The 22,789-nt window shown below is 34.7% G+C and overlaps 1 protein-coding gene across 6 annotated transcripts in view; it reads right to left on the minus strand.

The window, feature by feature from the left end:
- ANKRD17 (ankyrin repeat domain 17) overlaps positions 1 to 22,789 on the minus strand; it is a 158,680-nt gene that overhangs the window by 50,118 nt on the left and 85,773 nt on the right. For 3 of the 6 annotated variants that reach the window (XM_027597687.2, XM_027597685.2, XM_027597688.1), the window contains exons 4-16: positions 21,024 to 21,171; positions 20,632 to 20,779; positions 18,618 to 18,851; positions 15,867 to 15,961; positions 13,710 to 13,947; positions 11,999 to 12,190; positions 11,512 to 11,621; positions 9,623 to 9,710; positions 7,978 to 8,105; positions 7,578 to 7,721; positions 7,067 to 7,169; positions 4,848 to 5,600; positions 394 to 542 (exon numbers count right to left, since the gene is read on the minus strand). In XM_027597687.2, the coding sequence (XP_027453488.2) occupies positions 394 to 542; positions 4,848 to 5,600; positions 7,067 to 7,169; positions 7,578 to 7,721; positions 7,978 to 8,105; positions 9,623 to 9,710; positions 11,512 to 11,621; positions 11,999 to 12,190; positions 13,710 to 13,947; positions 15,867 to 15,961; positions 18,618 to 18,851; positions 20,632 to 20,779; positions 21,024 to 21,171 (2,530 nt within the window). The remainder of the gene's footprint in view (positions 1 to 393; positions 543 to 4,847; positions 5,601 to 7,066; positions 7,170 to 7,577; positions 7,722 to 7,977; positions 8,106 to 9,622; positions 9,711 to 11,511; positions 11,622 to 11,998; positions 12,191 to 13,709; positions 13,948 to 15,866; positions 15,962 to 18,617; positions 18,852 to 20,631; positions 20,780 to 21,023; positions 21,172 to 22,789) is intronic. The other 3 variants (XM_027597686.2, XM_027597690.2, XM_027597689.2) reach the window with 3 other exon arrangements.

Genomic DNA, 22,789 nt, shown 5'->3' on the forward strand with positions numbered 1-22,789 from the left:
AACTTTCCAAGACAATATAAATGCAATTGAGTACATAAATGGAAGAATCTTTTCTTTTCTGTGTGATCCATTATGAATTAGAAGCGTACCTTCTAATTCAAGATCAGAAGAAAATACAAACTAATCTTAAATAAGTTATTTCTTTTAACATCCTCTTCTAAAGTTAAAAAAAAAAGTTACCTGATGACCTTGGAAACCAGATCATCACATAATTATCAATAATAATCTGTACTTAGTATTTAACTTTTTAAAATGTGGATTCTAATTTATTCATAACGTGGCTCAGATCTCTGCCTAGAGAAAAAGCAGTCTAAGATGATTTAAATTACTGATTAATGTTTTTACTGATGGTATGATTTTAGTTAAAAACCATCCCTCCAGATTGGAGCTTACCTGTGCATCAATATCAATGGCAGGGTAGATAGGAAGCATGGCTGAAGGAGAGATGATAGGACTTGGAGTTGGAGTCTGAGGTTGGGAAATGGAAGCAGCGATACTGTGGGTAGGAGTGTTTGACATTGCAGATGCTCTTCCACTGACTGCTGTTGAACAAAATAACTGCACTTAATAAGGATGAAACACTGTTAGATAACAGTAAGAAATAATTATTAGAAAATATTTAAAGACTTCTTAAAACAAAATGTCTATAAGTAGACTGCCATAGCACTAATAACTCATTTTTCTGGTTATTTTACTTCTGACTTTGGACAACAGTCTAAAAATAGAAAGTATATTGAGAATAACCCTTTTTCTAAGTAATAATCCATCCGAAAATAAAATTCCCCTCTTAACAGTATATAATCATAAAACCTCAATGCAAAATAACCCTGAAAACAAAAATATTCTTATGAATTAAAATTGAATATAAATGCAAATGGATAGTTGTCCATTGTATCTTCTTAATCAGAAAAGGAATAAAAGGTAAAATAGTCAAGTTCAGAGGGAGAAAAGTATGAGTTTTAACCTACCACTTTCACACCTCATATTCTAATGAAAGTAATTTCATTGTTTGGGGTGAACCTCACTCTCGAATCATTTAAAACTCTCCCTACTCTTTTACTAACTGCAGACAGGGGATGATATTATTCTGATGGTAGCCCTTTACTATGACAGCATAGTAAAATATAAAAATTTGATCCTCACACAGAAATATAGTTTCTCACATGTAGAATTATTCTGAGGGGGTTAAAATGCCCACCAATCAATCCAGCAATCACATTGACTTAAGAGGACAAAATTAAAAGATTAAGGTAGAAATAAATGTATGCATGCAATCAACCTTCAAATATAGATTATTGTCAGTTCTAAATATAATTTTGCCTTGATATTATTTTAACCAAAATATGCAAATTAAGAAGGGGCTGATTAGGTCAGTACTTGGGGTGGGAGAACTCCAAAGGTGGTGGCAACTGAGGGTATTTTACTCCCTCATGGATTCACTTCTGGAGTTGATATGTGAACATCAATCCTTTCTCCCCCCACCCCAATTAAAAATGCTATAGCACTGAAGTCTGGACATTAATCTTTGGATGGTCAACAGTAGTGTGGATGTGTGTTACCAACATACTTATCAACTACATCAGACAGAAAACAATCATGATTCACAACTGGATCTGAAACCAGGCAAAAGAGGTTATGATCCTGCCAAGAATAAAAACTGAAATTGACCTTATTTAACAATTATAAACATGATTGTCAATTAAGAAATCTATTTTACATGAAATCCTCAGTTCAGGCACAAACATACACTATATACATTATAGCAACACACATTCTATAATTATACATTTTTAAGTCCAATTAAAAGCTAAAGGAAAAACAAAGAAGGAAACAAAACAAAACAAAACACTGTTTGAATCCTTAGGGATCCAGATTAATAGGAAAGGGCATGTACTAATATATTAAATTGATCATCTAATGACCTTGATATTGTTATTCCATATAAATAGTTTTGTATGTTAAGAAAAAAAAAAGATAATTTAAATGCACATATTCTAGATATAAATTTCAAAACCATATAAAATCTATGCCTTTTAAAATAGGTTCCATAATCTCCTGATTGATTTTCACAAATGAAAATGCTAAATACCAAAATTAGCTTAAACAGAATGAACACCAATCTGTCCAAAGAACTGGTTTTTATTTCATGATACTAAACAAAAAGTCTAAGCTTTATTGTTAAATGACTATATTGTTATTTACATTTTAATTGGAATAAGTTCTTTTAAAGAACATGCGAAAATGAGTTTTCTTTTTTTTGGTCAAATAGTTTGTTCTTATCATCTCATCTAAAAGGAGATAGGAAAAACCAGTTTTCTCATTTCATTTCCTTTGGGGTACTTATGAAATTGGTTTATTAAACTGAAATAACTGCCTGTCACTCATCCATTCCCTATGGTGAAAAGTAACAACATGTAAATATGCAGGGATCTGAAGGAACTCTGGTACAGATCTTTACATACGGTACTTCATTTTAGGGTTAGATTTTAGAGAAGGAGAACCAGATGCTCTAGAAAAGTTTTACATCAGGTAGGGAAAGAAGGAACTTAGAGCACAGCAAAGGCAAGGTGTTAAGACTGATTAAACAGGGAACTGATTTTGCTATGGTAAGTACAGAGAACAGGGAAGACAGATTTGGACCAGCCAAGTACTAGAAAAAGAGACTGAACCTTACAAGAGCAGTCTAATAAATGGGAACTAAAGCATACAGAACAGCTTATGCTGCAGTGGGGAAGGAAGACTGAGCCTAAAGAGGTTATAAAGTATCAAGAAACCCAAAGAAAGAAATGGAAATGATCATCAGTCGACCTAAAGAACAAGTACTAACACAGAAGCTGTTTAACGAAAAGTCGTGGAAGTGAGTGCATGAGTATATGTGTATGTTTATGCATCTGCACATGCATGATGACAGGGATGGATTGCAGGTAAGTGGCTAGACGTTTTTAATCCTATTCTTCCTTCTGATCATCTCTCCTCTCTCCATATAAATGGGTGTAATAAAGGGGTAAAGTATTTTTATAATGAGAAGTATTTGTCGTATTTCCTAAAAAATTATGTGCTTTTGAAATTCTTGTATATGAAAACACCTGGAACACATAGGCAGAATTTAATTGTTTTTGTTTGGTAAACCAATCAACAGAAAAACTACTTTACAGATCTCTGGTAATTCTGATCAGCATGAAAACTGTACAACTGGCAAATCAACGTTGATAAGTATGCCCAAGAACATCATGTAAATTCTAATAGCATATCAAAAAAATTTTAAGTATTCATTGGCAGGAATGTCCAGTCTTGATTTAACTGGATAAATAATACTTAACTCTATACATTCTTTGGTAGTTCAACTGACATAAGAGAAAGAACACCATGATGACCTAGACTAATGGCCATGTAAGTAATAGCAAATTTGGGACTTTTGGCTACTGTGCTCCAATTTTCATAAGATACTAATGTTTCTTTAATTGTATTCCCAATTATTTTAACCAGCTAATGGTGATTAATAGTAATTCTCAAATCTATAGAAAAGTTTTATATTTATCAATAAAAGAATTCTTACAGTTACTAATGATTAACTGCAGGTTTTCCAAGGTAGTTATTACACCCTCTAAGATTAGCAGAGACCTTCATTCCACATAATACTGCTGGGGTGATACTAAAAGAAAACTGGGAAACTTAAAGAGCAATTTGTTAAGTATAAAATCTGTCTCATTAGCTGGTGCTTAGTTTCTGAATGTTGGCTAAATATCTCAACACTATACAGTTTAATTTTCTTTTATTCTTTTAAAAGATGAAAGACAAATTATATATAATTTCATCATAATATGTAACGCTGCCACAACAGTTTCAAAATTAGAAAAACTCAATCATCTTATAAGTATAGACCAAAGAATAAAAAAAAGGGGAAGACAGCAGATAAAAACCACCAAATGCCAACAATTTACTACCTTTCTTTTTCCCTTTTCCTTCCTTTTCGAATTTTCTTTTTTACCTTTTTCTTAAAGAAAATTATCCTTCTTAGTATAGCATTCTTATGGTTTATAATCCTGTAAAATCTCATTCTACTTTGTTACAGAACTCATGAAAAGTAAGTACCAAAAATTAGAATCATTAAAACAACCTTCTAAAATATTTCCTCTTGCCAATGAAACTAATTATAATGAAATAAAATTTCTTTGGCTACACATTTAAAGATATATCATTTATGATACTGTCAGGGAACCACACCTTCCCACAATACAATTAGAAAGAGACTACACATTAACATTCACAGGGGATAAAACCACTGACATACAGTATAATCAAACCCCTATTTGGTTTGGTACTTTATTATTGTTGTAAAGGTGTTTAAATTTTGTTTGTTTGTTTCTTAAATATCCATCAGGTTTGAAGTCTGATCCATTAGGATATAAAGTATTTCTGTTCACAAATAAGCTTCCTGATGTGTCCTACTGGTTTTGTACTTCAACTTCTATCAATTTCCCAGTTTATTGGTGTGAATACAGAAGCACAAAAGCCAAAATTCAATCTTAGTATTCTGAACTTAAAGAGAAAAAAGAAAAACAAAAACAAAAACTCAAACATCAACCCCACTCCTGAAAAAAACCTAGATTCCCAGCCTACCCAGCTAAGCCAAAAAGTTTCAGTCACTTGTATTGCATGAACTAATCTTTAATTCGACCTGTATCCGTCTGAGAACTTCTGAGATTGAACTAATATTTCTAAGGATATACATGAGTCAAGAGTCCAAAAATAGTTCTCAAGTTGGGTAACGGCAAAAAATTCTGGCACACTCTTACTCGCCTTAAGCAAATCATATTTGATACCTGCTCATAACAATATAAACCCACCTGCCATGATGTCATCCAGCGTGTCATTGAGGGTCTGAGCAGGGCTGGCTACCATTAACCCTTGTTGTGTTTCTGTCAGAATTCCTTGCCCCAGCCCTGCCAACTGTGCTTGGCCCAGTACTGGCTGTCCAACTATCACTCCTTGCAGTTCTGTAAGATTTGCGATGGACCCTGGAGGCAAGGGACCTGCCGCCAGAGGCAAAGCTTGAGGCATGGCCAGAGGCTGGATTGGTGCAAAACCCATCTGAGCAGCAGTCTGCTGGGGTTCATCTTTAAGCAAAACGGGATCCACTTGCTGTAACCGTGCATAGTCTCCCTCGGAAAGCTGTTCTCCAACCCCAACAGGAGTTAGTAGTCCCAGATGTTGGCAAGACTGTTGCTGCTGCTGCTGAAGTTGAATTCTTTGAGCTTTAACCTCTAGATACTGCTTTTTTAGCTGCTGCTGAGTTTTCAGTTGTAACTCTCGTTCTACTTTCTGTAGTTCCTCCAAAATCTTTTGTTTCTTCTGAATTTGTTCCTCCCTTGTTTTGTTCAGCTCCTCGATCTTCTCCTTGGTAAGTTGGTCAGCGTGAGCCAGTTCCAAGGACTGCAGCTGTGCGTTCTTTTCTATGGCTTCTTTTATCCTCTGTTCCAGTTCTGTTAACTTTCCCTGAGCCTCTTCTACAATGCTCTCTGGAGACTGATTGGTGATGTAACCCTGTACATCCTGGCTGTTTGCTGGCAAATGGCTGCTGGACTTTTGTTTAGAAGCAGCTGTGTGAAAAAGAAACCCCCTCAGAAGTGCACATGAATGGCATCCTCATTACAGAGTTACTGTTGGGAGGTTTAGTGCCAACAGTTATGCACCAAGTTATCATATCCATAGAAGGTGAAAATGCACTGTTAAGGAGTTTAAAAACAAATCCACCTTCTTTATCATAAATATAGAATGTATGTATTTTATGTGCATAGAGTAATCTTTGGGAAATTAATTTTAAAAAATATCACATGGCTAAAATTAGACAATAGAGGGATGCAGGTCTGTGATATCGAAGTGGTGCAATTAAAGTAAAATCTAAAGCTATGTGTAGACACTTCATCTGGTCATAAAGATGTAAAAACTTATCATAAGAACAGAAAAATAATGCTAGATTATTAAGATGTAGGGAAAACTTAGACCTCTAAGTCAAGGTTTTTCTACATTTGATAGTCTATGACTTTTAAACACACACACACACACAAAGAGTACCCAAACCACTGAGAAGTACCAGGCAATTTACATCCAACTAAAATTTGTCTTTGCTGGGGGCCTACCATCTTCAAGACTGATAAAGGCAAGATATAAATTCACATATTCACACAGCTACCTGGCCAGTAGAGAACTGGGATTCAGTTTCCCTGGAAGAAAAGATGTTGGACTACGCCATCCATTGTATCTTCTGACAGCCAGGTGAATAAACAGATCTGGCTATGGGTATAGCAATCAGTTGTTTGCTACACCAACTGAAAAAGGTGCCAAGGCTCTAGATTGGTAGTAGTGACTGTAAAGAGCTGGTGGAAATACTTAGTATTCTTGTTGGTAAAATAATATAGGTAACCAAAAACCAAAAAATTAAAACTGCATTGGTTCTTCAGGTGAAACTTTTAAAAAGAAAAACTGATTGAAACTGGTAGCTGTAATGTTTTGGGACATAACTTAAGAACATGCATGGTGTAACATCCACAAGTCAAATATGGACCTCAGAATTCTAGAGAAACAAACAAGCATATCTGAAGTAACTTTCAGTTATTGGTTGAGAAAAGGTAGCCCAGATATAAAATCTATATTAAACCAGTTATTCTAAAATATATTTTAATTTTGATCTAAGTTGTTAAGCTTTAATATCACTACAGAAATTTAAGTAATTTACAAAAATGTCATCCAACTATACCCAGGCCTAATATTTTAACATGAATAGAAATGACCAGTTATTAAAGGAAATCATGGATAATCAGAACTGCATCAAAGATGAGCATCTGAATTTCTCCTGCTAATATTGATAATCCTAGCATAAATTAGTGCTATTAACTATCTTCTCTCCCAATAACATGCCTTATTCATCAGTAAAAAAATCTTTATGTCAACTTAGTAAAATTCACTTTTTGTGGAAAAATAATTATAAATGGATAGTTTTTTTTGGTAATCTTATCATTTTTACCCAGATAACATGTAAAAGACAGTCTTCAGAAGTATAACTGACCTTTATTCCTGATGGGAAGAGTAGTGGCAACATTGGCAGGTGGTTTGTCAGGCTCCTGAGGTGGGACAACCATGGGCAGTGCTTGAACTGGGACACGAGGAGCCTAAGACAGGAAACTGATTATATTTCTGCTTTTCCTACACACTCCATTAAATAACAGGCTTTAAATTAAGAATAAGTTACAAAGACTTCAAAATATTTGTAACATGGTATTAATCTCATACATTGACATATTTACTTAAAATATGCTGGCACCAAACTATTTTCCGTAACATTTTTTTAATGGACTCTGAATTCAAATGGTTATTCTGGCCATAGTAAGAAAGCAAAGCAAAATCACATCAATCTACAATCTGAATGTTATACCAGATTATATCATTAACCATTTCAACTACATAGCTATAAAGAGAACTACATATTATAACAAAAAATAGTCAAATCTAGTTTAAACTGAAACTATGAGCCAAAGAGGGATAAAGAAGATATAAAATGCTTTAGTTTTGAATCTTACCCTATTTAAATCGTGGGATGGGGGGGTTAACTGAGTGACATCTGGTGGAGGGGCTGAAAGCAAGTTATTAGGATAGTCCAAAAGATAGCAAACAACACTTGTATGGCCACCTTTCGCTGCTTCTATCAACATAGTTGAGCCATCCTAAGAGTGCATATGGGAGGAGAAAAAATATTTTAAAAAATAAGTTAAATTTACAGAACCATTAAGGAAGATAAAGCCAACAGGCCCCAGACATATTCAAATCTTAGGTTTAGTAAAGAACATTTTCTTCTAATAAAACAGAAAAAAATGAATATACTTAAAATGCCATTATAAATGGAACTGGTAGATGGTATCTTGTAATGTTCAATAGGAAGAATTAATTCACAATGTTACCGGAAACGTATGTTACACATACTTTTAAACGATGAGTAGGATCTGCCCCATGAGCCAAAAGTAGTTCCACCACTGCCAGATGACCCCCTGCACAAGCCAGGGACAGTACAGTGTGGTCATTATTAGCTGTGGTTCTATTCACATTTGCTCCTAAAACAGACAAGACATGGAAAATCATGTTGTTAGACTGCTATTTCTTATGGTAAATTTCAAAATCATAAAGAGAGAATAGCATAATGAAAATCCACACGCCCCTTACCCAGTTTCAGTGATTATAAACACACAATCTCATTTCACATAAACCCTTATCAATTCTCCTCTCCCATCTTGAATTACTCTAAAACAAATCCCAAACATGACATAATTTCATCCATAAGCATTTCAGTATGCACTGGTAGAAGATAAGGCTAAATGTATACGTTACTCCTAATGTAATCACTGTTCTAAAAAGTAAAGCAAAAAATTTTATCTACACGTTCTTTCATTAAAAAAGAAAAGATTAAAAAGCAATAAAAATAAGTCACACTGCCCTCTACAGGCTAACTACATAGAGAATTAACACGGAATACAAAGTAATAGTACTACTGAATAGAAAGTAATAGTACTATTGATTTCTTTCACTGGGAAATATCTGAGAATGAAAACAGGTACACCGCGCCCTCGATATGAATTCATCCCTGATTTAAAGCATTCTGCTAGCCAATGTGGGAAATGGAAATAAAGTAGCAGGAAGAAAATGGAACCAAACTCACTGAAATTTATCAGAGAAGAGAAAGGATAGTGATTATGTAAATAATTCCATTCTTGATAATACCATGGTATAAACATATATCACAAGTAAGTGTTCAAACTGCCTAGAACAATCTGACCAGTAAGTTATTTCTGATTTATTTTCTTTTCCTATAAACAATTACAAACTTGAGATTTCTTTAGTATTTATGCTAAGAAAATAGTATATATTGCCTTTTTAATTATACATGGCTTGCACAGCCTTTCTCTTATGAATACTGAATCAAAATCTTTCATCTTCTGTACTTTAAGAATAGGATGAAATTTGCATAAAAACCGTTTCAAGTTGAGCTTATGTAGTGAACACCTAACAAATAAGTTAAAGGAATAAGATGCTACTTTTGTCATTTAAAATGGTTTTTGATATTCAAAGTAGAATTACTAACCATAGATGAAATCCTCCATGCATTTTGGCATTTTTGTCACATTTCAATTTTGAATACGTTTTGTGTTATATTTATGACCATTTCTCTATGTTTTACAAAGAAGGAAACTTAGGCCCAAGGAAATGTAAAGCTGAAGAGCGACTTGCCCTTAAGTAGCTCAGTGGCATAAACATAAAAATCCAGGTTTCAAGATGTATTATTAAATAAACAGAACAGACTTTAGGTTATCTAAACCCTCAAAGTTTTACATAGAGATATTTTTCTATATAAAAGTGTTTCTCAACAAGGGTGGTATTCAGTATGACAATTCTCCCTAGTTTCTGGAAATGTTCTATGCATTGCAGGATGTTTATCAACCACCCACTCACAAAATCTCAGTAGCATCCCTCCACCAGTGATCCCCAAAGTGTCCTTTATCTCTCATTCTCTAAATACCCCAGGGCAGGGAATAGACATCTTTGAGGAAAAAACTACTGTTTTACACAAACCTACCTTTACTAATTAAGAACTGAACAGTACAAACATGACCAGCTCTTGCAGCTTTCATTAAAGGAGTCCTTCCACCTTCAGATTCATGTTCCTATTAAAAAAACACAGATATTTAATTGCTAGTGAACAACTGCTCTTTTTCATGAAAATCAAAAGGCAAAGAACTGGACTAATTTCTGAATCTAAATATATTAAATATCATGCTTTGAAACAAATTAAGGAATACATCTTTAAATTTTAAAAATCTCAAATTAGAAACATGCTCTACAGATATAATTTAAGAACTGAAATTATATTCATGTGATTGTGACGCCCTCATCTAAATCCATCTGGGTAATTTTTCCTTCTCCCTCTACCAAAAGGACAGTGTAACTTGAACAGTGAATGGCACTCTAGCACAGCCCTCTTGAATCGGCATTATCAGCATTATCCTCATCCACTCCAAGTGATTTTCCTTTTGTTAGTTTGTATCCTACCTACAGGAATTTCTGCAGTACATCATTCCCTTTCTTTACAAATTCCCATTAACTCCATGTTACTCTATATGACAACATAAAAGTTACTGATCTAAGATCTGGAAAACCACCAATTATAAGGTATTACTAGAGATTTCTGGGTCTCAAAAGGATGGAGAATCTATTGCATTCTTGTGATTGCTGAGTAATTGAGAACACTACTGGAGAAATTTTCAGATCTTAGAATATAAAGGTTTGAGGAAAAAAATATAGTTTATAAAGCATTAGATATATAAACATTCACATCTGATGAGTAACTTTTGATTTTTCTCTTAAGCCACACACTAAGTTGTTTAAATTGCAATGAACTAAGCAAGTTACATTGCTATATGTTTCAAAGCTACTGTGGTAAACACTGGAAATACAGTTCTTAAGCTGAAGAAGTTCAAAATCTTATAGGGAAGAAATATGCTCACAACTAACAAGAGTATAACATGTGTCATAACCACTTCAAAAGCTACTGACACACACAGAACTGATAGACACCACAAGAGTAATCCAATTTCCAATTTCACCCTTTCCTTCCATAAATGAGGAAAGAGAAATGAAACAAAGTTTACAAAACTAGTCAATGAAGGAGTCTGTTTCTGTCTCATGTGTGCATTTTTGTCATAAACTATGAACTTCTACAGGAATATACATTTGCTTGTTAATCTCAGCCCCATGAACATATGGTTACTTAAATTTTAACTACCTTCTCATGTCTCACTTCTACTCTCTCATATGCTAAACTGGAAGAGCACATAAAGCGCTTGTCCCCTACTCTGAGAGGCCATTACAAATAAAGGAAATTATTGGGGCACCTGGGTGCTTCCCTACCTCTCAAGGCTGTACTCACACTTATTTCTTCCAACTGCAATATCTCTTTTGTCATAACATTGCCCTATCCACCTTTTTAAACCTTACCCAACCCAAAATATACTATCTCAGGTGACCTCTTGACCTCTCCTGAGCTTCTTTACTGTCTGTACTTTCCCTATGACATCTCTTTATAATCTACCATACAATGACTTCAGTATTTCATCCTTTTTACTAAATTATAAGTTATTTGAGGGAAAAGACTACTTATTAAATACTTACCTTCCAAAAATAGCTAAGTACCTAAAAAAATTAATTTGTACTATAATATTAATATAAAATTTCCCCCTTTTATTATGGAGAACAAGGGGTAATAGACTGGATAACCCTGTTAACAAGAGGAATAATAACGGACACCAAACAATGTGGAATGAAAATATGATCAAATGAGAGAAAAAATGGCAAAAAGCCCAACACAAAATTAGAAGAAATACTTTTTGTCTGTAATCTCTATAGAACTTTAAATTAATTTCTTGCCTTGGCTTTAAGAATTACGATTTAAAAAGTGACAAAGCTTACCAGATCTGCTCCTGCCTGAAGTAGGACATCTGCTACATCAGTATGACCATTTTCACAGGCGTATGTTAGTGCTGTATCCCCTGTTGCTGTTGTTGCATGAACATTAGCTCCTGTGGTAGTATTAAACAACAGAGACTTAATAAAAGAATCATAAGACATAAATGATGGACATAGAAATTTCTTCTACATAAGCCATATCTCCTCAAATTAGATAAAATAGCCCTATCCATTTCTAGAAATAGAGAATATTATTGGCATCTTTAAAAGCAAGAGAAAAAAACAGAAATAGATTACTGCTTGAAATTAAAGCTACAGATACTTCAAACGTAACAAGGTAAATTATTTATGCAGAGTACACACAATAGTTCACCACACTTTTTACATTTTTAAATACACATTCAATGTGTAAGAAAAAAATTATTTGCATTGTAATATTTTTACTTGAATAAATCATGTAAAAACTCCTCCCAAATGCAAAAATGCCTACCTGCAGCTAGTAAGTATTTAACTAACTCCAAATGACCTTCTTGAGCAGCTTCCATTAAAGGGGTAGAACACCCTAGTTCAATATCAGCTCCTGCCTTTATCAGAAAGTCCGCCACTTCCAGAAAGCCTCCACAGCAAGCCAGAGTCAAGGCAGTTTCTTGAGTTTCTTCTGTCTGTGCATTGATATTTGCTCCTAGAATAAAAATTGTAATTTTAAGAAAGTCATTAACTTATTCCAGAGATAAGCAAAACATGTTGTTTCCTAATAACTATACTTCAAAAATGAACATTTGTATTACTTTACTATTTATTTTACTAAATAATAAAGTGCTTGTCCCCTACTCTGAGAGGCCATTACAAATAAAGGAAATTATTGGGGCGCCTGGGTGGCTTAGTCGTTAAGCATCTGCCTTCGGCTCAGGTCATGATCCCAAGGTCCTGGGATCAAACCCCGCATGAGGCTCCCTGCTCAGCAGGAAGCCTGCTTATCCCTCTCCCACTCCCCCTTGCTTGTGTTCCTGCTCTCACTATCTCTCTGTCAAATAAATAAATAAAATCTTTAAAAAAAAATAAAATTATTAAAAATACACCCTGAGTCCATATTTGATGCACACAGCTGCAGTAAGACTTATTCAGCCAGAAGGTACAAACCAGGTGATAAAAGGACTTAGAAAAGTAAACTACATTCCCTTTTTATAAAGATTCAAAATTAATGATGATGATGATGACGATGACAGCTAACATTTAATACACTATTACTATTTGCCAGGTAATATTTGAAAGCATTTTACAAGTTCTATATCAGCTCCATTTTACAGCTAAGGAAATTGAAGTTCATTAACTTGCCCAAGGCCACATTATTATCACTACTACCACCATCACCATAGCTAACACTTAATAGGCACTATATGACAAACAACATTCAAAAAGCTTTATATATAATATATATAAACGTCACAACAACCTTACATAAGGCACAGAAGGTTAGGAACTTGCCTGAAGTTACAAAATTGGCAAGCATTACAGCTGTGATTCAAATGTAAGAAGTGTGCTACAAAACCTCTGCTTTTAAAGTTCTAGCCAATATGGTTTTTTAAAAACGTGCCACTCCTCTTAAATTTGTCCAAACAAAAACTTTACTACTAAAAGAGATATAAAACTTGGCTACAAATATATAGAGAGATGGGAGGTTACTTCTAAACTAAAGGTATCTTAATAATGTAAAATAACTGTCACTTTTCCCAAACATAAAGTCCACTATATGCTGACTCCTTGACAGCTTCTTATAAATGCATCCTTGCATTCTCATCAAATTAGTCCTTATGGTAGGATTCCCCACACTGTTTCATGAAACACTAGATATATTAAGTATTTATTAATAGGTGTTCAGCCCCAACAGCAATTCTCTCAATACATTGAGAAATGTTCAATCTCTTATATGCCCCTACATAATCTACAACCCTACCTCATCCCCAGTTCTGTTTTTACTCACAAAGCACATGATGCCTGAAAGTTCTATATTAAAGAAGTCTATTTGGTTTTGTTTAGCACAGTATGGAGCTATTTTCAAAGCAAATGCTTTCTCATTCATTTTTGTGACAACATCTCGTTACAAATCTACTAGAAAGATGAAACACAGAAACCCAATTTTATAATACTGTAGTCTTACATTTTAAATATTTGTGCTTTAGTGTTTTTGCTGGTACGGTTACCTTGGCCTAGAAGTAACGCCACCATTTCTTCATGTCCTTCACGAGCTGCTTCCATCAGTGGTGTATAACCTTCATCATTGACCTCTTCCAGGCTAGCTCCTCTTTCAATGAGTAAAGCCGCAAGTTCCACATGCCCACCACACGCAGCCAAAGTCAATGGTGACTCAAATGAATCAGCAGGCATGTTCACTTGGGCACCACTGTCAAGAAGTAACCTAGCTACTTCAACATGGCCATCCTAATTACAATGCAATTAAAAAAATTAAATCAGCACCATTAAAAAAATCATTAAAAATATGAACACTTCTCGATTACTATACAGTGAAGGTTTACTGATCTCCATTCAAATAAGAATTAATCTACATTTAACAGTTGAGAAAGCAAGTATTAAGTAAGACCATCTATATTTCTGTGGTACAGACCATGAAACAGCGATCGAGGCTATGAAACTTATAGAAAAATAATACCTTCCTTCAATCAAGAGGCTTATTAACCTTTGGGGAAAAAGAGACATTAAGTACATGCAACAAAAGACTACTATGAAACAACAGCACCTCGTGGTATATACTTAAATGCTACATGGATAAAGATGAGAAAGGGAAAATAGGATTTTTGTAGAGACCTTAAGAAGAAGCAAACTTTTGATTAGGTAGAAAAAGAAAAATGCAATACTTTTTGGAGAAGGCAGAGAATCGCAGATGATGTGTTAGGGGAAAGTGCACACAATTTATACACGGTACTTCCTTTTGTTATTCAACATTCAAATGCCAGTGAAAATTAAAAGAAAAATGAATCTCTCTTACTATCTTCTGTCTCCTTTGTTGGTCTCCCTTTCCCACAGCTTTCCTAACTATAGGCAACTCCAAGGCTCTCTTTTCTTTTTTGCCTTTGATGTAATTTTTCCTTCTAAATATTACCTCACAGACATTTCATCTTCTTTTGAACATGTCACACCCATTTTTAGTTCTGTACTTGCCATATTGCACAACTTTAATACCCTATTACAATGGTTACTTTGTGTTTCTTTGGCTCCAAATTTTCTCCCTCCATTGTTAACTCCTACATTTCCTTTAAAATCCAGCTTAAAATCCCAATCCCTTAGCAAGCTTCAAAATGTCTGGCCACTACCAATATCTTTCCTCTACTTATAACACTTCCAGTACATGCAGATTAGGTCTACAGAATGCTCCATTTTTATTTCTTAATCTACATAGTTCTCTACTGGGGGTCACAAGGATGTTTTAATTTCCTTACCATGGAGATATTATTGATGTGTTTTAAATACATTATATTATTTAATGATCACAACAACCTAAGAGAAGGATATTACCCTAATTTTAACAGATAAGAACTTAAGACCTTCAAAGAAAACTCATGTTTCTTCAAAGGATAATTTACTAAAGCAAACACTGGCATGGCAATAAAGAAAACAAAGATAATTCAAGTCTTAATTAACTACCTGATATTTTTAAAAATTAATTAAAATTTAACATCCTTTCATTGAGATATGAAAAATTCATTTGGGGCCTTTTTCTATCTTTGGCATGTTTTTCTCATACATCAGCCTATAATGTTATTCTCATCCATTTCTGTGCCACAAATCACAGACTAAGATACAGAAGTTTAAGAGTACTATTATTACCTGTTCCTAAGTATAAACCCTAAAAAGAAAGTTCTTAAAAAAGGAATTAAGGGCTCAGAAAAGACCATACACAGAGGGGGGAATTATGTTACACAAATAACACTCTAATTTCAAAATTTTCATTTTTCATTCAAATTTAAATTATCAGTTTGATGAACATACTCTGCTTAGTATTATGTGCATACTTTGTGGAATATATTCTTCTTAATAGCCTTGATCAACTTTTTAAATGGTTGCTTTTTGTGCCAACTGTGTAATACCAACACAGTTATATGAGACTAAGAAAATAAAAGCAGTGCTGTAAAGCTCCAGAAAGCACCTTTAATAGAAAGAAGTTAACGCTGCCCAACTGGCTCTGAACGCTACTGATAATTCAGACAGCTGAGGTTCTGCTCTACAATAAATCTGTGATAAACAAATCTTTCAACTCAAGGAAAAGGTGCTCATCATACAATAACACTGTCTCTATGAATTATATATAGACATATTTCATGTATGTATTTCACCAGTCTTACCATGCAAGCCTCCATTAGAGCAGTGTGCATTTCATCCGTTTTATGCTCTTGATCTGCGCCTGCTTCCAAAAGAAATCGCACCATCTCTAGGTGTCCTAAACCAAAAATGTGCAAGATTACTTTAAAATATTTTATTATTCTAAAAAATATAAGAAAAATTTATAATACTTTGAAAATTTATATTTAACTTAGAGTAATAAATTTATAAGCATAATACTAAAGTCAGCTGCAAGCCACCCTCAACTGTCACACATAAATTATACAAGTGATACTTGTTCTACTCCTTACTCTGTTGCCAATACTACAATCCTTGCTGCAGGTGAGCAAAGATGCTATTAAAATCCAAAACCCAGAATATCCCCTCTACAACCTTTTAAAAGCCAGGGCATGCTATATTTATTTATGCTACAGAACAAATTAGCTTCCGTGAATTAGTAGCTTGGGATAATAATAATTGAAGTTATTTCTAGGAGGAAATGTGTTTTAAGTTTCAATTACTAACTCATAAACTTTTTTAAAAATTTTATTATTATGTTAATCACCATACTAACTCATAAACTTTTTAAGAACAATCTGTTTATAAGTTGGGAACTGCATATATATATATATATTTTTTTGAAACCACATCATTTAGTTTATACTTATTCACCTATTTAGATATAAACATATACATATACATACATACACACACTCATATTTATATTTATGTAGTTTCAAATAAACCATATGCTTCAGTTCAAATAAAGACACCTTATGAGTAGTTAAAAAGACAAGGTATTTTTTAAAAAGGATTTCAGACACTATGCAAGAAACAGAAAAATGACTAATTTTTTTTCCAACTTTATTTGGAAGGAGTTGCAATCAATTCTCAATTAGGACTAAGGGGAAGGAGTGGACGGTAAAATCATAAACAACTAAAACTAACTTCAGTATGTAACTGTAACATCTGCTGTATCTTGTTTTTGCTAACTACCTATCTCCCTTTCCTCTCAGTCCTTTTCCCTTCCCAAAGATCCACATCAACGTACAGTCTCAGCCTGAGTTCTAGCCCTTCCCCATCTCCTCCTTGTCAATCTATGTCCTAGAAGACCTCACCCGAAATAGAGGAAAGGGAGAGGGTCCATGGATCCTTGTAAGTAGTAGAGATGTTCTCCACCAGCTCAGTTCTATATCCAGCTTCTAATTAAAGCCTGCAAGCCCCAACCTCAGACGCCCCTTGGAAAGCAGGGTGGGGCTACAAGCAAAGGAGAGAGGGAAGAGTAGTTATATGTAGCCCCATCTCAAAGCTCTTCTGGCCAGCTGGGACCCAGTAGTAAAATACAGCCAGTTCCAGGTTCAAAAGTATTTGTGAAAAGGGGAGAGAGCCACCCAATCAATCAGCCTGCCCTGGAAAGGCTGTCCCAAGGCTTTAATTCCTCTCCTCCCGATGAAGATAAGCCTCTGCTAATTACCAAACAGAACTGGGGAAGTAAGGGACCTCAGCTGTGTTTCCTAAACTTCCTTAATCTGAGACTCTGTTAACACCAGACAACCGAAAGCACTTTAGATAGAGCATATTTTCACATTTAACTTAAATTTTAGTCATTTATGTATTTTAACCATGTTTTTAAAGGAAATTATTCCAGGGGACCTCACACAACTTTGGTCACTCTGAAACAGAATAAAACAAAACAACACTAGGGCCACAACTAGGGTGCGGCAATCAAAGCCTTAGGTATATAATTTAAGGAGGTATTCCCTCACAAGCTTGGTGGGGGAAGTGATTCAGCCATTGAGACTGAGTGCCCCCTTAAATTTTGTATCTTGTCTTATTAGAATTTTTTCTTGATGCCTCAAGGTCAATAATTTATCACTTATTCTATGATACAAACATGACACAGCTGCAGATGGTATGAAACACTGAACTGAATGGCTATGCAGACATAAAATTTGCCTTTTAAAAAAGTTCCTTGGTTTATAGCCATTTACCTGTCAAAAGGTAGTCTGAGAAGTATGTGGCTCTTTGGCTATCTTTTTAGAATCTAGAATCTAGAGCATTAACTAGCTAAAGACTGAGCAACTTTCCAGACAATTGTCTTGCCCTCTCAAAGGATGGTATTTTTCAGTATTACCAGTATTTTCAGGTTGATTGACATCATTTAAAATATCATATATCCCTTTTGTACAGTTACGTATGTATAAGGTAGGTGTTTTACTCAATTTCAACCAGCTCTTCCAACTTTATTAAATGTGTTGATGATACTCTAACATTGTTCTTTAGAATTCAAACTCCCCTCACACCACTTTTCACTTCTCAAATCTCATCTCAATTTTTCTCCTTCTTAGTGTCACATGAAATAGCTTAAGCACCTTCTTATTAATAGATCATCCTAGCTACTTTTATTGTATTTACTTTTAAACTTACAGGATGAATACTTCTGGAGTCAACAGGATTCTTTTGTGAGAACCACGCAAAATATTCTGACACAAAAACCATGAAAAAGTATAGTGCATAATTAAAATTAACCATTTCTGATAAAACAACTGAATCATTTAACAGTCATTTTTCATTGACAATATATTTATAATATTAAGTCTATATTTTAAAAGTTTACATATTAAACTCTGAAACACTTTAAACACATTTCTTTAAGTTAAATACATACTATATTCTATTACCACCTCTTTATTTTTTAATTTAAAAACTGTATCAAATAACAGTCATATCATGTGTTTAAAAACTTTGTTTTAAAAAAATGTTTTATACCGTACCTTTGTAACAAGCTAATGTAAGGGCACTCTCTTTAAATTCATTGGAATGCGTATTAATGCCAGCCCCATTTTCTAGCAGCAATCTGGCTACTTCCACATGTCCAGCACTTCCAGCTTCCATAAGAGGAGTATGACCATTTTCATTATGGTCCTCAATACTAGCACCGGATTCCAAGAGCACCTTTACAACATCTACATAGCCTCCAGCACAAGCATATGTAAGTGCTGTATTGCCTATTTTAATAAAGAAAAACAAAAAGATATTTTTTATCATGTTCAATTAGCCAGCATATAGTACATCATTAGCTTTTGATGTAGTGTTCAACAATTCATTAGTTGTGTATAACACCCAGTGCTCATTACCGCACGTGCCCTTCCTAATACCCATCACCTGGGTAACCCATTCCCCCACCCACCCTCCCTTCTGTAACCCTCAGTTTGGCTCCTGGAGTCCAGAGTCTCTCACAGTTTGTCTCCCTCTCTGATTTCTTCCCATTCAGGAAAAACAAAAAGATATTAACATAAAATACCAAAATAAAAAGAGCCTCATTTAGCAACAAGAAGAAAACTGAAATGGGAGACTATAATTTTTTTTAAGATTTTATTTGTCAGAGAGAAAGAGAGAGCACAAGCAGTGGGAGTGGCAGGCAGAGGGAGAGGGAGAAGCAGGCTCCACACTGAGCAGGGAGCTCAAGGAGCCCAATGCAATGCAGGACTCTTAATCCCAGGATGGTGGGATCATGACCTGAGCCGAAGGCAGACGGAGAGACTATAATCTTAATAAATTTAGATAATATATACAATTCCTTTCCCGTTGCCTTTTATCTTACTGAAATCAACTCCCAGTTCTCTCCATTTAGTATCAGGGTCAAATACATGTAGAAAATAGATAGGCTTGCCATGACTGTAGAGTTAAAAAAGAACTGAGCAATTCTAAAACTTTAACTTTTCATATGAGAAAAAAGTTATGTTCATTCTAACCTTAATTAGAGAAAAGTTTCACAAGATTTTTTTGTGATTGTAATTATTCATCGTATGTAGCGACATCTCAGACTGTCCCTTTAATCACACATATTTGTTTTCACTATAACTTCAAACACCAGCTAAATGATCAAAGCTAAAGTATTTCAAAAACATTCTTTCTTGATGATAAAAATCTCCCATGTTACAAGGAAAAAATGTTAACATTCTGGGTAAAGTAAAGATTTCTAAAACCCCTTCAAACCAGAACCTGTAAGATCCTAATTACTTAAAATATTTAACAAATTTGGGGCATCTGGGTGGCTCAGTTGGTTAAGCGTCTGCCTTCAGCTCAGGTCGTGATCCTGGGGAGTCCCGGGATCCAGCCCACATTGGGCCCTGCTCAGCGGGGAGTTTGCTTCTCCCTCAGCCCCTCCCCCTGCTCCTCTGTCTCTCTCAAATAAATAAAACCCTTAAAATAAAATAAATAAAATACTTAACAAATTTAAAAATCTTACATGGAGAAGACACACAAAATATATTTTCGTATAATTTTAGAATTTTCATATAAATCCATCTATGCCAAGTTTGAAAAAAAATAAAGTTTAAACTAAAGTCATGTCCCGTGTGGGACACAATGTTTTCATAATATTCTTTTTCTGTAGGCCACAATTTAGTATCAGTAGACAATGACAGACCTGCCTTTTGTTCCACAGCCTTCTTGTTCTCCCTATCTTCCCTTCCCTTCTGCCCTGAGACATGGGAAATCTGGTTGGAGAACTGTAGCCCATTTCCAAGAGTGTAGTCCTTCTAACTGGGCCAGCATTTAATTTAATCTAAACGAACTTTAAAAGGCCAAGTAATCATCCTCATACACCAAAGAGGAAAAATTTTATTCAAAATATATTCTTTACTTTAAACCTAATGCATAGCCTTATGCAAACATGTAGCATTTATAATTAGAGAACTACAAGAGCTTTACTAGTGATGATTTTCATGTGAAATAATTATTAGCAAAGGGTGTTCATATTTAACAAAACTGAAAAAGAATAACCTGTTGAAGACTGTGCATTGACGTCGGCTTTATGAGCTAGCAGCAACTTCACAATTTTGACATGTCCTCCATTAGCAGCAGCCATTAAAGGTGTGATGTCACCTTTGATTCCCCTATCTTCCACATTTGCATGCATTGCCAACAAAACCTTATGAAAGAAAAAGTTTAAATGGTATTAGAAAATGATATATTCATCAAAAGATGTGGAACATATTTACGTTACCACCTACCTAGTCATTTAAAGTAAAAGAGCCAACAACCACAAAGTGTATCTAACAAAACTATGTGTTGAAATGAGCCTAATGGTTGAGTTTTATTATTTCCCTAATAAGTAGGCCAGATTAAAAAACAAAAACAAAAACAACCCATGTCATTATTTTTATAATACAAACCTGTGCAAGCTCATAATATCCAGCAGAACAAGCTAAACAAAGGAGGCTCTCCCCTTCCTCAGTGTGCTCATTTACACTTCGCCCTTCAATAAGTAACTTTCGCACAGCATTTACATCTCCTTCTGAACAGGCTTCTGCCAAACTGCGGCTATTGGGGAAGAACATTATAATATCAGGATATAAAAATATGAAAAATTACACAGTGTACTGGCTTTTGAGGTAATTCTGAACAGCAGTACTAAACAAGAATGATTATTTCAATATGATCCATAACAAAAAGAAAACTGAAAATGATTCAGTTCATTGAACTGAATTCATTTTAAAATCTATATATAAAAGTCACTCAATGAGAATTACCAACATTATAAGATGATTACAGCTATGCAACAGAAGGATAAAGTCCAGTTTACTATCCCTGGGGAAAAAAACCAAAATTCTAAAACATAAAATTTATGGAAAATCACATGAACACAATACAGGTAATAATTTTATTTCCCTTTGTTCAGTCGTGAGAAAATTTATATAAAAGTTAATAAAAATGTATTTAATAAAATGGGTAAAACTTGTACTAATTACAAAGGTCTACCTGAGTCCTTCAATCAACTAAAGGGAAATCAGACAGGAAAGTTGTGAGCATGTAATTTTGATTAAAATATGAATAACTGATAAGGAGATTTTTTTTTCAAGTATTTACTTGTGCATCATATTTTGGTGAAGCCTGAAAAATATCCAGGCAAGGCAAAGGCTAAATTCAAGCAAAAGGAAGGTGGAGAAAGTGAAGCAACAGAAAATTAGACTGAGAGTAAAGTGTTTGCCCTATAAACATCCCCATATAATTCCAACTATGGACATTTCTAAAGATTCTCTCTACTCTTGGATAAAATCCATCCTAAGAAAAACACTAAATCCAGTGCTATTAATATTCACTTCATTTCAAATATAAGTCAATTCTTATATCATCCTCTTGAAGGTCCCATCACTTCTGATACTAAAGGCATCCATGGGTAACCTCTTCTTTTTTTTTTTTTTAAAAGATTTTATTTATTTACTTGAGAGAGAGAAAGAGAGAGTGAGAGAGGGAACACAAGCAGGGGGAGAGGGAGAGGGAGAGGCAGGCTTCCCGCAGAGCAGGGAGCCTGATGTGGGCTTGATCTCAGGACCCTGGGATGCTTAACGACTGAGCCACTCAGGCGCCCTGGTGACCTCTTTTCTATACCTCTATTATTACTACCACCCAGATTCAAGAACATCATGTTTAGCCCAGATTATGGCAAAGTCTCCTGAACAGTCTTCCTGCTGTTACCTTTGTTTTCCTTCAGACTCTTTTCAACAAGGCAACCAGAGAGATCTTATTTAAAGGAAAGCAGATCATGTCACTCCTCTGCCCAGAATCTTCCATTTGGCCTCTAAACTCACTTACACTAAAAGCCATAGTACTTATGAGATCTTTCCAGTGGTAGGGTCCCACAGTCCTAGTTTTTACCTCTCTGATTTCATCCCCTACTATTCTCACTCTTACTCTTGCCACATTCACTGGCTTTCCTGCTTTTCATAAAAAATGCTAATTAAGCTCCAACTCCAAGATATATGTATTCACCGTCCCTCTGCCAAGACAGCTTCTCTGTCAGACACAGCTCACACCCTTACCAATTTCAGGTCTTTACTAAAAAACCATCTTTTAAGTGAGGATTTCCCTGACTACTCTCTGAAAAACGCACTGTGATCTCCAACCCCAAACACTGCTCTAGCACTTCCCCATTCAATTT

Source organism: Zalophus californianus, chromosome 2, assembly GCF_009762305.2.
Source record: "Zalophus californianus isolate mZalCal1 chromosome 2, mZalCal1.pri.v2, whole genome shotgun sequence".
NCBI classification, from domain to species: Eukaryota; Metazoa; Chordata; class Mammalia; order Carnivora; family Otariidae; genus Zalophus; species Zalophus californianus.